Source organism: Prionailurus viverrinus, chromosome F2 (assembly GCF_022837055.1).
Source record: "Prionailurus viverrinus isolate Anna chromosome F2, UM_Priviv_1.0, whole genome shotgun sequence".
NCBI lineage: Eukaryota > Metazoa > Chordata > Mammalia > Carnivora > Felidae > Prionailurus > Prionailurus viverrinus.
The window spans coordinates 60254456-60269474 of NC_062578.1; the positions used below are offsets into that span (position 1 = coordinate 60254456).

At 35.4% G+C, this 15019-nt stretch overlaps 1 protein-coding gene across 4 annotated transcripts in view; it reads right to left on the bottom strand.

Moving 5' to 3' along the window:
- Positions 1-15019, bottom strand: part of TRPS1 (transcriptional repressor GATA binding 1) — a 259654-nt gene that overhangs the window by 205175 nt on the left and 39460 nt on the right. For 3 of the 4 annotated variants that reach the window (XM_047842490.1, XM_047842491.1, XM_047842489.1), the window contains one exon: positions 5698-6626. In XM_047842490.1, coding sequence (XP_047698446.1) covers positions 5698-6624 — 927 coding nt within the window. In that variant the 5' untranslated portion in view covers positions 6625-6626. Of the gene's footprint in view, positions 1-5697; positions 6627-9996; positions 10155-15019 lie in introns of all 4 variants that reach the window. The other variant, XM_047842488.1, reaches the window with a different exon arrangement.

The window sequence follows — 15019 nt, forward strand, 5'->3', positions numbered from 1 at the left end:
ATTAAAAAAAAAAGGCAAATCAGCAACGCTATTTTCTTTTCAATGATTTCAATTATGAGTCTACTAAGTTCCAATAAGGCAGCATTACACTGCATGGACTGGATAAGAGACAATCTCAAAAAAAAATCACTGAAGTCCCCAAATTCAATGTGATTCCCAGAGGATGCATCAAAGAGCCCTGGTGTACCAGTCTTGTATCTCCTCCCTTACATGCAGTTGGATTCTCTTCCTTGCTTTTGTAGTTGAAGTCAACTCAGTCTTGTATTTGAGAAGTTCATGTTATAGTGGTTGTGAAGAAGGTTTCGGCAGCCTGTGTACCCTGGCTTACATCCCATTTACCCTACTTACACATCTGTGTGATCTTGGACAGGTTACTTGAATTCCTCTATGCCTACTTTCTCACTTAAAAAAAAATGGACATAATAGTGATGTCTACATCAAGGGTTTTTATGAAGATAAGTTAATTAATCCACATAAAGAGCTTAGATCTACATATGCATGAAAGAAACCCTTAATCAATTGTTAGCTATTGTCAGAAGTGAATCCAAAATTGGAAGACAACCCGAAAGATACGTACAATTTTGATTATATAAGTTATTGATAAGAAAAGTATGAATCAAATTAAAATACAGAAAAATAAATTTTACATCTGACTTCCAATTTAACTAAAGCCATGATCTTCTCTGATATTCTGAAAATTCCTAACACTTACTTCAAACTAAAAGCATATGATGAAGAATTCAAGAGGTCTATGGTCTAATTTAGATTCTCAGAAACAGACTTCATGCAACCCGTCCCTCCAAACTTTCTTGTGTTGGGCACTACTTATGAATCCATGTTTCCAAACAGCTCCATGTATGCCGTAATTCCAATGACCCAAGAAACAAAATGCACTGACTGACCTGCTGACTTGATATGGTTAGCAGATTTGAGGATCATTTTTTTTTCTTAATTTTTTAAAACATTTTGTATTAAGAGTTGAATAATGCTAAATTTGATTCGATGCACTAATAACCATGGATTTCTTCTTCTCAACATTCTGCCTAGAGAGAAATACTGATATTCAAGAAAGTGATACACATTCTTTAAATGATAGCAAGAAAACTGAAAATCAAGGAGAGATTGACATTCCTCATACTGACTCTCTTGCAACAAAGCCACATGGAGATTTAACCAACATGCAGGTGAAAGGATTAGTGAAGACAGTCAAACTACTCTACCCCCCTCCCTGGGAAGCTACACTATCCAGCTCGGCCATCTTGATGAGGAAAATAACCTGGCAAATGCCAGAACTTTACTTTGTTTGATGGCCCTAGGGTGAGCATATGTTTTATTTTGCACACTTTATTACTTGTTAAAGAGGCACAGACCTGAAAACAAGTATGGGTTCATATGACAAACATTCTGTACTCTATAGACAGTCTGAAGTGATTAAAGTCTCATTCACCAGTTGTTCTAAAGTGCAATTGTCCTCAACTCAGAAAAACAAAGAAACAGAACCTGCTAAGATCTACCACTTCCCTCCTACTCCAGATCAAAGGAAACTCCAGGGCAAAAAATAAATATTTGGAAGCAAAATTCAAGAAAAGTCAAAATAAACCAAAATGAGATTAAAGTTCTCAGATTTTTTTTTTCCCCCAGACCAAGCTGTTAACCCCCTGTTCAAATCAATGTACTGCCATATGTTAAGGGTCTATAAAGCTCATAGAGTTAAATATGTTGAAAACACAAATACAAAGGATGACTTCCTATCTCTAAAATCTGTTCTTCCTGCTTCTAACATGACATATTGTGCAACTCTGATAAAAATATTTACAGAACAGAAATGTAGTGCTCCTAGCTCAGACACAAGACAGTAACTGGTAAGTTAATAGTGAGATTTTTCTATTAACCTTAAAATTTCATTAAAGGCCAAAATAAATTTAATAGCTGGAATCCTGTAGCTCCCTTCTGGGAGTCTTGAATAATGCAGAATAACAGAAAAGGTACACTAATAAGGAAAGGCAACATGTACCTTGTGAGCATTTATAAACTTGGGATAGCTTCAACACTTTCCCGTGGGAAGCACATCTTGACAGGACTCCGACGTTTATAACCTGATCTAAGGACTAAGAGCTCCCCCATAAAGATGACGCAAATGCCCTAATGCACAGCACATTAAGCCCTAATGAAACAGCAAAGTCGATGTTTAACAACTTCGGCCTCCATTCAGCGATGGTTTAAATATAAGCATAATAAAGCAGATTACAAAGAAAGAAGCTGTAATTACTTTTTGAAGAACTCAATCTCTTGTCCTATTATGGTCTATATGTGAGCCTCAAAGGCTGAATACAGGTAGTAAAAATTACAGGAAGGGCTTACCAATCATGTTACATCCATTATTTTAAAAAAATTTAGGCATAACAATTGATAAAACCCAGGTTACATTTAAAAATTAAAAAACTAACATCCCAATCGAGTCAAATAGCTCTAAGCTAGCCATTATATCTTTCCTTGTTTTTCTTGGTAAAGAATTGGCATGCCTTCTGATCTCAGGGCTGGGCATGCTACCTCAACATACGACATATGACGGGGAGGATCTGAATTCAACACTCAGGGAAGACTGTCCTAGTTTCATGATATGGCCATTTAAGGTGGCCTCCATTACCCAACTGGGGCTCTATTATCCAACTGGGGCTCCATTATCCAACTGGGGCTCTATCTAACTCTGCAGTATAAAGAAACATTGTTATTTGGTGCTATTTTTAAAGGAATATAGAATTCTTTGACTTCCCTATTTGTAATAAAATTTACACAGAAGTGAATACTTGTCAGTACAAGTGTGTCTAAACTTCAATTATTCCCACAAATACATGTCAAATAATCTGAACTTGGAACTGGAAATCGTAACATTTGTTTAAATTATTTCTTTTTCCCAATGGTATATCTTATGTTTGCAATTGAGTCAGTTCAAATTATTTAAAATCATCCGTGTCAAACTATAATACAGATCAAAGCCACAGAGTTCTTATGTCCTGTACTTCTGGCTTTTTTTTTTTTTTTTTTGCCTAAAATGTCATAAATCTATCATTAACCACCAACTGTCCTGAATGTTTAAAAAAAAAGGCCAGTTTAATTGAAAAAGATTAATGAATTGGTCATTCGTTACATTTATTATTAGCTTACATTACAGATTTATATAAATAATTCCTGAAATAGAATGATTACTCGTCTGTAACACTCATATTTACCAACATCTTTTTATCAGAATACACACACAGCCATTAACTTACTACAAATGTCTGACAGAACCGTGTTAAAGAAATTCTACAGTCAGCATTTTATCCTGCACAGCTTTTAGTCCCCACACAGTTCCAGAGCCAAGGAAAGAAGGCCCTCGAACGGCATTTCAGCACACAAACCCTTGCGGGTAAAAAGGGGAATTTCAGATGTGCTTTTATTCAGTTTAGGCATACAGGGAAGCCGCTCAATATTTATTTCAGCATAAAAGTACTAATAAGTTACTCATCTTCGGACACATTTCTGCATCAACATCTGGCATGTGCCGAGTCCTCAAGATCAGCATTTGGCCTAAAAGTGTATTTAGTGTTCTATTCCTACGCTGAAAAAAGTTAACTCTCTTTAGACTTGCTTCTAAATCCAATCGTTTCTTTGAAATAATCATCTGCTTTTCCCACAGATTGCTTTTTTCTATTTTTAGCCATATTATTTCTCTGGAAAAAAAAAATTGATCTTAACAAGATTATCTCCCTGGATGCTATTTCCTACCCCTTTCTGTCTTCTTTACTGGGTGCTTCTGCAGCACTTAGTAGACAGCATAGTTTAGGATCAGCTGTTTTATTTCTCCTTCTATTAGTTCAAACTCGGAGAGCTCACACATCTGTTTTATTTCTAACATCACTGCCCAGGAAAAGTGTCCAGCTCATTCTACCCAAACATAAACTTTACTATAAATAACTAAGAACCTAACAAATAACTGTTTGGGGGAAATGGAAGTGTGTTTAAAAATCTGAATTCTTCTAAACCATCGGCCTTTAGTAATCTTCATTTTAGAGCCTTCCTGACAGCCCAGATCAGCTGCCTTCAGAACTTGTCCCCAGAGTGAACAAACTGAAACTCCTGCCGGAAATCCAGGTATTAACATCATATTACTTGCTAATTATAAAACACCAGTTCACACACTGACATTATTCACTTCTAACCCTTTTATCTAAAACACGTATTTGCTTTCCAATCATGGTTTGACAGCAGAGTGTATCTGACATAAGACAGTGAAATGATCTTTAATAAGACAGCAGTTCAAAGCATGCGGCTTTCATGCATAATAACTATGTTGGCTTAATTTGCTGCTCCACAGAAATAATTCTATTTGTGGAAATTCACAAAGCAGGATGGAATTTTTAAGAGAGCTCTACAAAGATGAAACTGGCTTTTTAAGAGTTCTTCCTATCTCCCTTTGAAAGTGATAAGATTGCTGTTCTGACATTTTTAAAGGCTTGGGAAATTTCTCCTCTGATTCTTTTTTACAAGTACTGAAATAAGTTCACTACCTGTTATTTAGAATTCCCTTGCCTGCCTTTCTTAATTGGCACTAGGTCAATAAAGAGGTCTACAGCCAATGTGCTAGAGCTATTGGGTTGATCAAAATGACTGATATTTTAAGGGAATTAGGAGGTCAGATAAGTATGATGTAATTTCATTAGTTCTCTGGTACTTCTTCTGATCATTCCTAAAGAAGGTTAATATTAAACCTAATATGTTTTGAAATCCTCTGGCCGCATAATACAATAAAAAACTACAGATGGTAACAGAAACGAATACACTTTCTCAAGCTGACCATGAGTACTGACTGGCTAAAATTGCTTAAAATGAAATGAATACATTTCTTTAGCATCAGTTCTGCCTTTCATTCTATTTGAAATGGTAGATTTTTTTTTCCATTTCACATATGCCATAAACTAAAGACAGAAGAGTAGATCAAAAAGGTATGCCAGTTTTAATAAAGGCAGAAATCTAAATTACTGCTAAATGCTTTCATAAATTACTATTTTCCTTAAATGCGGAAAGGAATGCTTTATTGGCCTGCACCAAGGTCATTCTGGTGTCCCTACTACTTACAATCACGTTGACTTCTTTATAATCAATGTAAACTTTTATTTCCAAATTTTCATTTGCAATTAGGTTGCTTTTTCTGGAGTATATCTGTGTAACTGTCCATATGACCCAAACCGACTCCAATTTGATGCCAGGCCGAGTATAAAATTAAATCCTAATGCAAGACACAGGAAAGATCCTCACTGAAGCAAAGACTATAGCAAAAGATTTCTAATCTAAGATTAGAACAAAGCATATACTACTATCACGTGGAACTACAAAGATGAGTGCCATTTTTGGGAAGACTGTGAAAACACCAAATTACCACGAAATATTTCTAGAAATATGAAGCCTACCTAATCCTGTGAAAAGGCTTTTCCCAACCTAATAGAGATATTGGGACTATTTTCCATGATAAGAGATTAAAGACCCCTCTGAATACACATTTGGATAAATTGGCTATGGAGTGTGTCCATCCTCCCGCTGAATCTAGCAGGCTACCCCTTTGGTTCTGGGAACTTGATTTTACCATGCGTGCAAGAATTCACACTTCATTACCAGTAACCTTTTCTGTATAAAGAGAGAACAACACAAAGCACAAACCTGTACATCATAGGTCCCATTTAGTAAAACAGGCCTTGAAGAATTGATGTCCTGCAGCACACCAGAAAGCATGGAACGGTTGACCTTCTGGAAGTCTTTGGAATGGCTGAACTGCACCATGTTATGAAGGGCCAAGATTTTGCTGTCCAGCTCAGCATCCTGCCTGGTGCGGTTATGCAGTCCTAAGTGATACTTTCGGAAGTGCTTAATCAGATCTGTGGGGTCATTGCCATAGTAACCATATCCACAGATATTGCATTTAAAGTCCTGAAGCTCTGGAGACAGAGGTGCCGGGTCTGGGTTGTCATTTACCAGTAAGTCGGTTTTGGATTTATTCAGTCTTACACCCCCATCTGAAGGCACTTGTGGGTTTTTGGAGGCCACTGAAACTGGGCTTGAGCCTTGACAATTGGCTTGACTACTCTGCGCCTGCCCTGTTTCCTCCGTGGCCTTTGGTGACATCTTATGATCTTCCTTCGTCTCCAATGAGTCCCCTGCTGGGGTGCAGGCCGTATCTTGAGGGTCATCTGCCTCTGCTCGTTGAGGAGACTTCAAGGGCTCACAGACTCCCCCCACAGCTGGAGATGAGAAAGCCAACATATTTCTATCTGTCACCTCATCATGTGGATGCGAGGGAAGGTTTCCTCCTTTACTGGGGCTTTCATAATTGAAGCCAGCCTTCTCACTCAGGCTGGAGCTTTTGGGGCCCTTCTTGCTGCTAGAGGATGAATCTTGGCCATGCAAGCGATGTTCCTCCTTATTATTCAGTTCTGCAGCATCACTCTGATCTGTATTTTCTGACATCTGATCTGCAGAAAATTCTTTGTTCTTTCCAGACACCTTTCTTTCTGTACCTATAGGCTCCAGGGTCTGGCCCTCGCCTTCGCTAACAACGTTTCTCAGAGGGGGGTTCTTTTTCCGGACCATATCTGTAAAAATGCAAGGGAAAAGGAAATGCGAGGTTATTTGAAAGTTACAGAGATGCAACCTAATATAGAACATTTTACTTATTCTTACTTGAGGCTTTTTCAAGGTGCATACAAAAATCTTCCTCTAGGGAAAAAAAATGTTTGAAAACTAGCAAAAAAAAAAAAAAAACCACCTGAGACTAAAGCAAATATTTACATTTAGAATTATTTTTGTCATAGAGTGGCTCATTTGCTATTTTTAAATGGTTTTATGAATACCAAAATATTTATTGTCATTGATAGCTCTATCTTTCCTATTATTCTTGTTTGCCAATGATATTTTTTGCTCACTTTCTTCAGGTACAGTTGATGCTGTATACATGCTTATTTATAAACCTTATATATTATGTATAATAAATACACATGCTATGTTTATGAAATATATATGCATTTATGTTTACAGAATATATATTACACGTTTATTTATATGCTATGTATATAAACAACATAAATTGGAATTCAATATGGTTACATACTGTGCAACCAAGCTATAAATGTAATTTCAACCAAAATATCCTCATAGTCAAAAGACAGAAACAGCATGTTATAAACAAAGTGAAAACTGCCCTATTACTTTCAGGAATGGAGGGTAACAAATGTCTCATCTCTGTCCTACCGATAAATTTCTTTAAGCCCCAATTGGAGAGCTTGCCTGAACGTTAGGAGGAAAACCTGGTCCATATCAGAGTGACCAGGTTGGCTTTTACTAGGACTCTATGTAGCATGATGGGGAAGCTAACTAAGTCCTGGATTCTTAGCACAACCAGGTGGAAACAGTATCAATTTCACCCTCAGGAGCAAGCTGGAGATGGACTAAAGTAAAATATTAAACTGAATCATATGATGCTGTCATTTTGTAGCTTGGAATGGCCAACTATCAGCACCCTCCCCAAGGTTCACCTTCACATGCTGCCTCGACTGTGCCTTTCAAGTTAGTGCCATCAAGGAGAATGGTCAAAATAAGAATACTGTGACAAATTCCCCTACTGGAGTCTAATGAATCAGAACTTCAGTATGAGGAGATAAGAAACAATTTGTGTGGTGTGTCCATAAAAAAATGCAGCAACTAAGGCTAGTCCAGAACCGAGGTTCATGGCTTATGTCCCCTTAATCTCCCAGCCGAAACACTGCAAATGCCGTCAGTTGTCACCCCAAATGTCCCATAGGAAAATCCACCTGTGACTGACTAATAAGACAAGTCCTCTTTACTAGCTGACTCTGCCACAGGGGCAGATTTAACAGAGTTAGTTACACCATGATTATCCAACATGTCCTGAGAAAATCCAAATTAATAACACGTTTTAGTCATTCTCATCTGTAATTTCTCACAAGTGCTGAGGAGCCACACTGGCTTTGGACATATATGGATGTACCTTCATTTCTGAAGAGCTGGTCAAGCAAATGTGTATAATATGAATCACTGAGCCAAGTTAATGCCCTGGTTGACTATAAAGAATCATTTGCAAGGGGAAAATTCACTTTACAAAAATAATGTCAAAAAATATTAACTGCACTAAAGAAAGTATACTCTTCTTTTTAGTACAACAATAACATGAGCCAACAAATATGCACAGAATCTGTATATGTTCCTCCTGGAACAACAACAACAACAAAAACATTGATAGGATGAAGGGTTGAAGTTTCAAGTACCACTGATGGTCATGAAGCCATGTAAACCTGCCTGGTCAAGGCAGGGAGCAGGGAGTGAGTCTTCACCTTGGTGTCATTATCATTGGGTCCTAAAATAAACTAAGCTAGGTAACCACTGCTTATTAAAAAAAAAATGGAATACTGGTCAGCTTATTTTTATTTATCTATTTATTTATCTATTTTAAGATTTTTTTCCCAGTAATCTCCCCATCCAACATGGGGCTCAAACACACGATCTCGAGATCAAGAGTTGCACACTCCACTGACTGAGCCAGCCAGGCGCCTCTAACGTATTTATTTTTTAATGTTTGCATGTTCATGTCTTATTGGTTGATGCCAACACTTTAAGAGACCCCTGGTCCTCTGTCAAAAGTGACAGAATTTGGGAACTTGAACCAACACATGGAAGAGTGGAGGGCAATTTTACTGGTAGTCAACAAAAGGAAAACTAAACATGAAAAAAAATAATAATAAAAAGGAAGTTTAAGAAACCAGTTATTATTTAAACAAGAATTTGAATTTTTAAAAAATGCTGTTCTTACCATGGCCTAAAGAAAAAGACATCCTGGTTTATAGAGTATCAGCCATTACTACACATACAAATGTAATGATTTGCTATAGCATCTCTTGCCTTTCCCTCCAGAATTTCGTGTTTGTTTTTTCCATTACACATAAAAGTCTTTAGGAACTATTGCAATTTAATCTTTTCTTGGACAAATACTGAACAACCATATCATTTGTATTTTAAGATCATCTTCTTAATGGAAATAAAACCTAACAGTAATGCACCCCAATGAAATAAATAAGGTTACACAGAAAAACAGAAATCTATATGAAAGGCAGGATTCATAAAGAAATGAATATGAAATAACCCAATTCGTTAAGATTTTCTTTCCATTAAAATGAAGAGAAAATGGTTTCTGTCCATATATTAATGTCAAGGTGATTAGAAAAACAGCAACATTTTACAGAGCAAGGAACTAAGATAAAATACTTAACAGTGAATAGATATAAATATGTTAATATGGAAAAATTTCACTTGTTTTGCAAAACAAAAAAAAATTAGACCTTGTTGATTTATTGTTATCATGAAGAAAAGTAATAGGTCATAGTTTAAAAACTACTGAACCAGCAATTACAGTAACTAAGAGAAAACATGATTTAATTAAATTTTCATCCTTTCAAATTTCAGTTCCCTCTTCCACCAAGAACAGAACTTTGGAACCCATATGACTCACTGACTCCTCATGCTGAACACAGACCTTAAAAGTATACATCACAAATAATGTTAAACTGCTAAAACTTCAAAGAAGTATCAGAAAGGTCATTTGTGTTTTCTTTTTTGTTGTGGGTGGAAGGGGCATGTTCTTTTTAGTTTCTTCAAGAAAAATAATCCTGGTTAATTTAGTTGACTATACTTTGAAGTAGTTATAGAAAAATAATTTTTTACTGGAATTATATCACCATAACTTTTGAGAATGACATATTATGTAAATATAAGCACATTTGCAATACTTCTAAGTGAAAGAAACTCCCCTAACAAGTCATAAGTTAGATATCGTAAGACTATAGCCACCCTCAAGTTATTATCTTTAAGAGACATAACAGATTGCATGATGTTTTACTGCGTGCCAAGAACTTTTCCAGTTAACATTTTCACTTGAAAAAATAGATCACATACTTGTAAAATCATACCCAGCATTGACTTCATAAGGCATGTGGCTTTAGAGTGCTTTCTACAATTATTAATTCTATTAGTCAACTAGCAGGAGGCTAATGCAATTGTCTTAGAAGACGCTCGGAAGACACAGAAGACATTTTGAGAGCTGATCTGTACATCTGCAAAACAAAACAAAAAAATATTTTCCTTCCTAAATAATGTAAATAGGCTTTAATGTATCACACCTAAAATACATTTATATGCCAGCACCGCACGCTGCTTGAAAGATACCTAATAAATGCATGAGCAAACCTTGAGCAAGATCTTCCCTCCCCTGGGTTTTAATAAAGCAGCAGGAGAAGAAGGAGCGTGATATAAAAGATTACAGAAGTCATTTTCACAAAAGACTGTGATGTATGATTTAACCTCTAAAACTCCCGAAGGCTAAGGACCAGAATACTTACCTACGCTGGGGTGGGGATAAATACTCTTGGTTAGTAAACATGGAGGGGAAATGCTTCTGCAAAAGATATAAAGTGTATCTACTGATATTGTACAGTCACAGCTGAAGACAAGAAGTTGTACCCATTGCCAATGTCTTCCAAACTCATAGTAGCCGTGCACACCAAGTGGCCGAGAAAGGAGTCCCTGCAATGCCATCAAGAACTGAGATCTACGTAAGCCTTCCGAACCAACAGTTACAGAAACATGACACGCTAGAACACATGCCATCTTTTTAGCTATTTTTAGTAATCTTTTATTTTTGCTCTTGATATAGAAGTTCATAAAATCATGATGAACCATCATTATAACATCATCTTTATTATCTAAGTGAAATTATTGAGGCAGATATTATAGTAATGGTCATAAAAAAATTAGAGAAAGAAAGAAAGAAAGAAAGAAAGAAAGAAAGAGAGAAAAGAAGAGAAGAGAAAAGAAAAGAAAAAGAAGGAAGGAAGGAAGGAAGGAAGATAACCACATCAAGGAGTGTTCTGGCAACTTTATTTTAAACCTCTTCATTTAACTATGTAGTAATGTCCCTCATACTGACTACCAAAAGTAGTTCAAAATGCCAGTTTACAGTAGGCCTGCTATAAACGACCATTTAGATAATGGGGCTAAAGTGAACTGGATAAGGAGGCACTGAAGAATTTAAGAGCTACAAGACTCAAAATTGCTAACTCCTCTCTATTTAATTGTGAGATTAAAAGCTCACCTATGGGCTAGGGAGTAGGTGAGGTGGAAACGGTGAGCATGCCCACCTTCACATCATTCTCCACCTATGCAAATACACATACACTCCTCCAACAGCGGATATAACATGAATATATATTTTGTGTCAAGATATTTAAGTGGGTTAAAACATGTTTAGCTTCCTAAAAATGTACTATTTGTAGTTTCATCTCTGAGATATAAGACATTCCATTTGCAAAAATCCCTATTTCTATTATTAATTATTTCCTCCTAAATTAAAACAAATCTAAAGGCTTTCTTTGTATTTTTTTTAAAAAATTGTTTTAAATGTTTATTCATTTTTGAGAGATAGAGACAGAGCGCAAGCAGGGGTAGGGCAGAGAGAGTGGGAGACACAGAATCTGAAGCAGTCTCCAGGCTCTGAGCTGTCAGCACAGAGCCCAACGTGGGGCTTGAACTCACAAACCGTGAGATCATGACCTGAGTCGAAGTCAGACACTTAACTGACTGAGCCACCCAGGCGCCCCTTTGTATTTTTTATGAAAAAGAAAATTATTATAAGAAACCATAGGATACTGTACTGTTCCTATGTTATAGTATCAGTGGAAGTAATCAGCATTAGAGCTTAAAATATAATTCTGATAACTATCTTATCTCACAATTAAAATTCTTAAATATATAAGAAAAAATTCCTTTTTCTATAGAAGACTGTGACTCATGTTCTCAGAATGGCATCTTCACAGCAAAAGGAATCTGAGTTTTCTATTATTCCTAGATAATTTGAATTAACCATTAATGATTTAGCTTTATTTCATATATATATATGTGTGTGTATATTTTTGTTTATATATGTGCATATAGAGAGAATTCTTTGAATTATATTTTTTTCACACATACATTTATGAAATACTTGTTCCAAATAGCCTTGCAATAGGTAATCAAATGAATTATTCAGTCAAAGAAATCCACTACTGCAGTAATTTAAAAAGAGAGCTAACACATCCATCCAATACAGATTAAAACAAGAATTTATTTCCATTAGATGAGAAACTCCTTGAAGGTAAGAGATATAAATTCCTATGCTATTTGTAGCATCTTGACCCTAAACAAAGGAAGGAAGAATGTCCAATTATACGTCTAGTTTCTGAAGTAGATTCGAATCACTGGCTGATGTAATCAAGGGCAGGCCCCTTCACTTCTCTGAGCCTCTGTTCTTACTCATATGAGGGAATTACAATATATGATTGCTAAACTTTGTGCCTCTAAGATTCTATAATGGTTCTGGTTAGTGGCTTAGGCACTGTATTATTACCTTAGAAAAACTCTATCCAATTTCCCTGAAAGACTACAAAATATGAAACCATCAATAATTAAGGATGGCATAAATACCACTGAGGTCTACCATTCACTCAGTTATTCATTTCCTCCAATATTCATGCATTCAATAAATGTATACCCAGCCTAAGTATGTACTAAACATCCAGCAAGATGACTATAATTTTACTATTATTCATGTGAGAGAGAAGGATATCTTTAAAAAGAAAAGGAAAATATTGTAAGAAATACTTATTTCTCAAGAAAAATTAAAGCCTTTGAGTATCTCTTCAAATACCATTTCAACTGAGTGCACTTCCAATTGATTAATTCCTTGGATGGATGGATGGACGGATGGACGGATGGATGGATGGATGGATGGATAACACCTCAACAAGGCTAAAAAGTTAGAGTACCGAGTCTATATAATTTAACCTCAGTCTCAAATCCTGCTGAGTATGATTCTTATTATAAGTAGCAGTTCTTGTCATCATAACATATAATACCAGATGACATTTTCTTATTGTTTTTCCAGATAATAAAACTTTCAAGTGTTCAAAATCAAAGCTAACACAAAAGGAAAGATGTGATAGTCTTCTCCTTAATATATGCTTCTTCCATGCTTGTTTGGATCAACAACCTAGGAGTACTGGGTTATTAATTACACACTTCATGTAGCTTTTATAAAAAAAAATTAAAAAGAAAGAAAAAAAGCAAATTGTTTCTTTTGATCAAAAGTTTCCCACAAAGAATTTAAAGAATTAAGCAAGTGATAGCAAAATAAAAGGAAGGTCAAGTTTGGGGCCTATAGCAAACTAGATAGCTTCCATATGAACGACATATAAAGTTCAGTTTTTAAAGAACATATGTGTTTGCTCATTGGTTTAAAAAAAAACACAAAACCTTGAATCCTGTCTACTCCATATATACAGATCAAAATCAGATTGCTTAAGTGAACTATAAAATGCAAGAGAACACTGTTTATCCAAATCATAAACCCAAGAATTGCTGAAGGAGTTTAAATGTTTTCTATTTCTTCAGATTCTAGGGCAATACTTCAATGGTAGATTGCTCTTTTTTGTAAACTGCTTCAATCTTCATAAACCCAATGTCAGATCCTGTTCTTTGCTATCCATGTCTATTTAATCTGCTCTCTCTGAATTGATTGTTCCTGAATCTTTAAAGGTATTTTCAGATATCTTGAATCCTGCTGAGATTTAAATGTCATCACCTTCAAACAACTCCCATCAAATAAATCTCTTATTAATTCACATGAAATTAATCCAAAAGGATCACTTCTATTAACATATGCTTGGGAGCACAAAGCCCATTAATAGTCATCTGGACACTCGCACCAACCCAAGACTCTCTGAGATAAAATGCACATTATTTAGATATCCTCTTTCAAAGAGTTTTGATGTTAGCCCAAACACATTTTATTAGGCTTTTATTTCATTGAGCTATGCTCTTTATATTTTAAATATCTCATTTCAAATGTACTAGTCTAGGTAAAAGGAGATAGTCTGGTAAGTAAGTAATAAGGTCAGATTTGCCAAAATGAGTTTCCAAATATCCATATACATCTTGGGGAAAGGATTTCATTAACCATTTTACTTTTATAAGAAAATTACAAAACATTTTTTTTTGTTTTTAAAAATTATATGCCAGAAGTCTAATTGAAACTGTAATGTATGTGAAAAAATGAAGCATGCACCTATTTCACTAAAAAGAGTAACTAAAATAAAGCATGAGTTATCAAAAGGAAAGGGGAATTGATTATTTTTGCTTTCATAACAGGTGAGAGGCAAATGTATTAAAAATTCTGCTTTGAATAAGATCACAATTTCACTAAGCAAATTAAGAAACATTATCATTTGTCTCCTCACACATATGTCATTTTTCCTTTTGTTTTCTTTTCTCTCAAAGGAAAAAAAAAACAATTAAAATTATATACAATGGTAACTATTGGTTCCAACAGTCCAATCTGACTTTGCATGTGTGCATGGGGCAGGTGTAACTTCATCCTTCTTTGTTAAACTTAGAACATTTCACCTGGTTGATGGGCAAAAAGCCAAACACAGCACATAAGTTCAAAAAGAATAGCTCGTGGAAAAGTATAAATGCATCTATCTCGGTGGTTATGATATGAATTAACATTTTATTTGTATGTAAATGAGATTTCCATTGATAACAAAAATAATGAATGTCAAGATTTGTAGGAATGCCTTTGACTTTCTTCCCTACATTTGCTGAAGAACATGTTTGTATATTAAGGGTAGATTAATTTTAATATATCGGTGTTGCTTTGTCTATTTTCCAATCTGTTATTCAATAGAAAAGAAAATCTCAATTATTAACTCAATCCAGCAGTATAACTGGCTAACATCTGTCTCAGTTCTCCCATAAGAAATCTGTGTCAATCATTACAAATCCATTTGGTAAATTAATATGCATATACAGTATAGTGAGTTTAATGAATGCATGCCATTAAGATTCAGTAAGAAAGCTCACTGTCTTCACGGCATAGATAAGCCGA